Source organism: Cibotium barometz, chromosome 4, assembly GCF_041138505.1.
Source record: "Cibotium barometz isolate CiBa-2024 chromosome 4, ASM4113850v1, whole genome shotgun sequence".
Lineage (NCBI taxonomy): Eukaryota > Viridiplantae > Streptophyta > Polypodiopsida > Cyatheales > Cibotiaceae > Cibotium > Cibotium barometz.
Genome location: NC_141049.1, coordinates 54,337,928 through 54,345,578, shown reverse-complemented (window position 1 = coordinate 54,345,578; position 7,651 = coordinate 54,337,928). Strand labels below are relative to the sequence as shown.

The window sequence follows — 7,651 nt, the reverse complement described above, 5'->3', positions numbered from 1 at the left end:
GGGGGTGCAAAACTTGATGACACTCTTATTGTTGGCATGCTGAATGGTATTGGGAGGCGCATTTGCAGCATGGATCTCAATGGCTCTCGAAGATGTCAGACATTGGGTTCTCAGTGAGAGTGTCAGCCCGCGTAGTTCCTCTATCATTACCATTGCTCCTTATGAGCAAGCACACATTTTTTTTTACTTTTTATATTTTCTCACAGCCCGTTTAACAACCTTACGAGGCCTGGCGTACTCTTCCTTGGGTCAAACAAGTGTCCGTTTGCCCTAATTAGCGTAGGCTACACGCACGTGAATGACCTTAGAGATATTTTTTCAGAAAAGGTGCATGCTAGTAGCTTCCCAGATGGAAGAGGAGGTCCTAAAACCTATTTTGCATCATTATCTGAAGATGAAAATTTGTTTCAAATTTTTTTCCCAGTTTCGCAGCTCGTTTTTGAAGGTGTTCTAAAAGGAATTAAAAAAAACTCTGTATGAGAGAGTTATAGTATTTTTGGAGTACTACAACTTTGTCTCTTTGAGTCTTTCGTGATTTTGTCGTTTAGACCCTCAAAAAGTAGCCCAAATATGGTTCGCAGAGTCATTTTTGCACTGTTTTAGGCGATTTTTAGTACTTTAAGAACCAGTTTTTGCCTCGATTTTCGGGTCAAATTTTGGGGTTGCTAGTGAGAGGCCAAAACAATCGATTTTGACCTCGGACGGCCAAGACCAATTTCGAAGAGCTCGATGTCGGCTTTCCAATGAGTGCTAGAGCGCCTTCATTAGATTCACGATTTAGGAGATACAAGCCTCCAAACATGACTGTTTTCCAGAGTGCACGACCGACCCCCTTTTTGTTTTTTTGCCGACGGACCCCCTTTCATGACGTGAACTAGCAGGGTGCAGTTCACAGCGTGAAACAGACTTCACGGATTTTATCTTGATTTTTTTTGGTGGGTGGATAGGGGTTCACAGCATGAAACGCTTAGGATGTAAACCGATTTTCGATTTTCTTTTTTTTTGTGCGTGGGGACTGTTTCACATCGTGAAATAGTAGGGGGGTCATGGCATGAAATGCTTAGGATGTGAACCGATTTTTGATTTATTTTTTTGTGTGCACGGGGATTGTTTCATGATGTGAAACAATAGGGGTTCACGACATGAAACGCTTAGGACGTGAACCAATTTTTTTTTCGTGGACTATTTCACGACGTGAAACAGTAGGGGTTCACGGCGTGAAATGCTTAGGACATGAACCGATTTTTGATTTTTTTTGTTTCACGACGTGAAACAGTAGGAGTTCACAGCGTGAAGCGCTTAGGACGTGAATTGATTTTTGATTTTTGATTTTTTTTTCCTCGCGGGGACCGTTTCATGATGTGAAACAATAGGGATTCACGGTGTGAAACGGTTAGGACGTGAATCGATTTTTTATTAATATTTTTTTGCACATGAGGCCTTAAGGCATGAGACCCTTAAGGCATGAAACGCTTAAGGCGTGAGCTGGTTTTTTTTCTTTATCATGAGGGAAATTCAAATTTACTTATTTGGGAGGAATATTTTTGAATTTTAAATTAAGGAGATATGGGCATTTTCCCAAAAAGGCAAGTGGGAATAGAAAAAGTCAACCTTTTTATGACACCCCCTTACACCCTTCATAAATAACCCCCAAAATGGACAATTTGACAACTCATGAGCATCTACTCATTCAATGCTCATTAGCCTTAATGAGTTATGTAAAAAAGTGATTAAAAATTAATCAAAGATTAATCCTTTCACTAATCTTTCTCTCTTTTAGAATAATCAAGGACTCTAATTAACCCCTAATCACTAATTAATTCACACAATTGAGCACATCATTGGATAAAGCAAGGAATTGCTAAGCTATGTGCATCAACCAATGTGTAAATTAATTTATAATTAGAGATTAATCAGACTCTTAATTTTGGTCTCTTCTTTAAAGACAAAATTAAGAAAAAGAGAGTCAAATTCCTCCAATTGATGAATAATTTGATGTAATTAGGTGTTTTGATGTATCTAGATGCTCTTAGAATACTCAAAAACACTAATTTTGACTACTTACATGACTAGATTAGACCCCAAAAATACATTCTCTAAAATTTTACCACTTGAACAAGATTAATCACCCTTAACGATGACAAAAACCAGTTGATTAAGAAAGATTAGTCATTTTCAAGAATTTTTTGATATTTTTGAGAAAACTTTTCAACGATTCAACTACTCCTAGTGCTTGCTAACACTCTAATGCATACAATTCCAACAAAAAACACACAATTTAAGCTAAAATTAATGATCATAGTTCTATTTTTAACTCTAAAGAGAGCTAAAATTCACATGTAATGGATGATTCTATTGTATTATTTAATGTAATGGATGCAAAATAAGCCTAATACACTCTATGTGCAAGCCCTAGGAACATTAAAAACCACATTAACAACAACAAAAACAACAAATTAAGCAAAAAAGCATTCTTTACAAAACCAAAAAGGAAAGCTATTTCTCACTAAATCACATACAAATCTCCATCAAATCCACATCTTTTTCATGGAAAACCATTAATCAAGACAATCGACAATGGGTAATGCGTAGATTAGAGAAAAATGATAGAAAAATCTAAGTGATGGCTCCTCAACAGCGGTCCCTGGTAGCAGCGCCAAAAATGTTATGGCTCACCCTAACTCCCCTTGAAACACATCCAACAAAAGATTACCTAGTGAACCGCAACTGTGGTGAGGATCTTTCCACCAATGGCCGAGCTCGTAACCCTTGAAGTCTCCAAGCTCTATATAACTCCTTCACCGCGTTGCACTATGGCTACTGTCCCTTCTCTCACCTCACTTCATTCACACACTCACTAGAATGCATTAGAGAGAGAGATTAGCAATTGCACAATGAGAGAGTATCCTTGTATTATGAGATAAATGCACTTATATATATGGCCATAAGCGTTCACACTCACTTAAACTGGCCAGCTAGGAACTTTAGGCTCATAAGAGGCCAATGCTATTAAAATGACTACTTGCATAATATATCCATGAAGTATATCACTTGGGACTTCATCCTAACTTGCTACCACATGCTCTTGAAGTGGGTGCTGGTGACATAGGGTGTGCCTCAATGCGAATGAACGACATCTCGAATTCCTTTGACAACCAATACATAAACACATTATATGACCACAATGGTGGATAGTTAGTCCCGTCAAGATTTTCCTTAGTGAACGACATTCCGAATTCCTTTGATAACCAATACATAACACATTATATGACCACAATACCATGGGTAGTTAGTCCCATCAAGCTTATCCTTAGTGAAAGCATCCCAAATACATCACTGCTTATCATTTCGACTTGCAAAATAACTAATCCCTGACACAAAATGCAAATATCCCAACTACTAGGTAGGCAATGCCCATTGAATGCAACCGAGCTAGCTGCTAGTAGATCTGCTAGTAGATCATGACAAAGGAAACCTGTAAAATGTATGAAAATTTGTAGAATGTAGAGTGTGGAAATGATACTTAGCAAGAATGTACAAATTGACGATAATGTTGGTGATGTTATTGAAGATGTTAAACTCGAAGAGGCAATGTCGAAGATGATGATGGCCCTGTCTGCATATCAAATGCTACTGTTGTAGTGTAGAAAACCCAAAATCGAATAGCAATTCAAAGCGACACTCCCCCATGTTGTTTATGGAAACCTTACAACATGCGAGGGAGCCCTGAAACACGTTCGAAATGCTTTGAAACATGACGAAATTTGTTAATGTAGTTAACATCACCCTAAAGATATACCTTCTCCACCTAAGAGGATAGCTCGAGACAACAATCAAAAGTGTAGCTCGAGGAGAAGATGAGGACCAAAAGTGAGCTTACTCTGTTACCAATTGTTGGAATGGACATGAAGGTAGCAACACACGCCGCATAGATGCAGCAAGCAAGGAGAGATAGATAGAAGCACAACACTTAAAGTAGATTGATAAGGATGAGTGGAGTATAACTGAAGTGACATGATAAGGTCACTTACATGCACTCATAAGAGTGTGTATATACGCTCGAGGGAAAAAACTCCTAAAGAGGGAAAAAATACCCCAGCCATATCCACACATCACTACCATACAAATGGTTATTGGTGTTGTAGAGAGAAGATGACTAGGTACTATTTAAAAATATAAGTGTAAAGGTCACTTTCTAAAGTGACTTTCAAGACTATTTTTACTATGGTCAAAAGGTTGTCAAAGCAACTCCAACTTGTCTCAACTTGCGTCACCACTTTTCATCGTATCTCCATCAATCATGCAAATTATCATGGGATAATTGGACATTAAGCTTAATTAATGGGAGCTTCATCAACTAACAACCCAACTTGTATCTCACCAAGCATAAGGAATTCGCTTTTGGAAAGTAGCAGAGCACGATCAACCCCCACAAAATATCATTGACAAGTGTAGCATTAGGATTTGTAAGATACTACACCTACCATTAGCAATAATTATGCAGAAATTTTAGGAATTACAGATATTGTCCAGCACCTACAAGTTCATCTTTTCACATTTGTTAGATTATTCTATAAAAAAAATAGTCTTAAAGTCTATTTGTTTTAGTATTGAGCTATGATGATTAGTTGCTACAATTTTCGTGGCAGCTTTTTTGGAACTTATATCTACATGTGTCCGCCCTTTGTGAACGCAAGGACAAGTTGGAACCCATGCCCTATTTGATAGAACCACCTGGAAATAAAACTGGAAAAGCAGGCGGTCTCTCATTGGGTGGAGGAGAGGCCCCTTATCTTGGTGAGGGACCTTAAGGGCCGTAGGATGTATGGGGGAGATTTGCGTCTCAAGGAGATTGTGTGTTGTTCTCAACGTTATCTGATATCACACCCTGCTTCTGGATAATCTAAGCACAGCAGGCACATCGAGCTCTTTGTTCGTTGTCACAGTGATCGAAGGATTTCTTCGCACCTCCCATGGCTCTTCTCGCCGCCTCTTCTAGCCTCTCTTCCCTTTCCCTTCGCTGTGCGCTCTCTACTGCACCATTGCCCAGTGGAAGCCATGCTTCCCGAGTAGCAACACCAGCTTCTGCACCCTTGATCCCTACTTCAACTCCACCGTTAGATCTTGGTCTTCCCCGCCACCATGTGGAAATGGGCGGCTCAGCTCTTGCAGGAGCATTGTTTGCGGCGTTGGCTTCGTCCAACTCGGCCATTGCCGCGCAGGAGGTGATGAACATTGCAGCTGGGGATGATAATAGAGGGCTAGGCTTGCTACTCACGCTAGTGCCAGCCGTAGCCTGGGTGCTTTTCAACATTCTGCAGCCGGCGCTGAACCAGATCAGCAGGATGAGGAGCGCGAAGGGCTTAGCGCTAGGGTTGGGATTAGGCGCGGCTGCATCACTGTTGGCAGCTCCGCAAGCTGACGCGGCGCAAGAGGTAGCCGATCTGGCGGCAAACAGCGACTCGCGAGGATTACTTCTGCTGATAGTGCTGGTCCCGGCGGTGGGGTGGGTACTCTTCAATATACTGCAGCCGGCGCTCAACCAAGTCGACAAGATGAGGTCGTCGAAGGGGTTAGTAGGCGCCGTAGGCCTGGGTGCAGCGGCGTCGACGCTATTACTTGCGACGTTTCAAGCAGACGCGGCCGTGCAAGAGATGTCGTCGCTTGCTGAGAGTACGAGCGACGCGAGAGGCGTTCTCCTTCTAGGGGTACTCGTACCTGCGGTCGGATGGGTACTGTTCAACATTTTGCAACCTGCCCTGAACCAGATCGACAAGATGAAGGCATCGAGGGCGGTCGTTGGAGCCATTGGTCTTGGTGCTGCTGCTCTCTATTCCCCACATGCGGATGCGGCCCAAGAGCTTGCCAATCTCGCTGACAATGATTCCCGAGGTACTCTCCTCCTCGCCGTCCTCATCCCTGCCGTCGCTTGGGTGCTCTTCAACATTCTCCAGCCTGCCCTCAACCAAGTGAACAAAATGCGAGCACTGAAGTGAAGCTAGTCGGATGTAAGCATTGGTCTGTTGTATGTATGATATCTTCTTCCTTTGTGTTTTTATTAGCTGGAACTACATGGAGTCTGAGAATGGTTATTAGCAAGCTCAGCATTATTTGAAAGTTTATGCGTCCTCTCATGTAGCAATATCATCAGTATCAGAGATTGAGCGAGTGAGTTTGAGCTCTAAGGAAACTGTTTTTTGTCTCCGATACCTTTTCCTCCTATACGCCCTCTCTATAGCTTTAATTCCATGAGCTTCCTCTGCAGATTTTCTTCCTTGTTGCTAAGAGGTCCATCGACTCAACCGAGGGGTATATTTCCTATTACTACAAAGCTTGTAGTAGGCACAGCAATCGCTGGGCACACTCAAGTCAATGCGATCGTTCCTTAGTTGATTGACAAGTACGCGCGCTATGAGATAGTGCTCCCATTAATACTCTTTAAAACTCACAAGGAAAAATGGTATGGAAGGAAAATTTATACTAAGGCTTCGGAAAACTTGTTGCAAAACTCAGGCTACCTCAAAACTTACGCAACATGTTGATTTCTTTCAAATTGAAAGAGTGAAAAGAGAGAACATTCATGCTAAAAGAATATGATTACCTGCTCTCTACTCCTTCCAGTTCTCATTCACATGGCTGAACAGGCCTCGACTTGGCCTCTCCTCCTCCTAGCATGGCGTTACAAACCTTTTTTGCAGTTTGCAGAAAGGCCAGCAGCTTCCTGCCTTTGTTTGAGAGCGATAAAGCGTCTTCTTTCCGCAGTGCGTTGGGGTTCTGCGAATTGTGGGGAGAGATTGGAGAGAGAGAGAGAGAGAGAGAGAGAGAGAGAGGGGTGTGTTAAGCATAGAGAGAGGATATCTAAGGCGTCCACGAGATTATTTTTCCGTTTTTCCATACATAGTTTTCTATGCGCCTTGAGTGTGAGACATCGCATCGTTTGGAAGCTATTAACCACACGCTATTGAGGTTTTCAAAAGGCCCATAGTATCTAAGGTTATGTAAAACAAGTTCCAACTGATATTCTTGGTCTACTTCATTAAAGTATTCTTTCAAAGCATATGATTTATGAAATTCTGGGTACTATTCATTCTAACAGCTTTGTTTTAAAATTTGTAACTTGTATTGCAATGGAGGGTGGAGAACTTTGTTTTATGATTTTCAACTTGTATTACACTAATGGGAAGAGTGGTAAGTTTTGAAGTAATAGTTGTTTGTCTACACATGCATGTTGTATCCTTGAACTCTCACACACATTGCTTACTTTATGGAACACTTGTTTATTGTGTTCTTAACTACCACCTTATTGACTCTCTATAAAAGAGTCGTATAAATTACGTAAGCCGATCTTTGTCTACACCATTCTCCTCTTGAGGCTGAAAAAGGCATCCTAGCCGCTATGCTGAATTTGTCTTCTTAACCTCAGAATGGCTTAGTGCTTAACCTGATGTTCCCGCGGATACCCTCCAGCCATCGTTGCCTTGGTTGCTTACCTTGTTGCAACTCATTACCACAGTCTCCTCGTCCTAACAGTATAAAGCACCCGTCCTCTGATTTTGATAGAGAGCTTGGAGCTCCTTGTCAAGTTGTTTTTCTCGTATCTTCGGGCTGCTCTTCTACTGTAGGTAAAGAGACCCCAAGCGTCCTCCGTCCT

The 7,651-nt window shown here is 41.6% G+C and overlaps 1 protein-coding gene across 1 annotated transcript; it reads left to right on the top strand.

The window, feature by feature from the left end:
- Positions 1-4,773: 4,773 nt before the first annotated feature.
- Positions 4,774-6,205, top strand: LOC147639406 (uncharacterized). Its single transcript, XM_086790943.1, has one exon. It carries the CDS (start codon positions 4,974-4,976, stop codon positions 5,994-5,996), a length of 1,023 nt encoding a protein of 340 aa, XP_086647069.1. The 5' UTR covers positions 4,774-4,973; the 3' UTR covers positions 5,997-6,205.
- Positions 6,206-7,651: the final 1,446 nt, after the last annotated feature.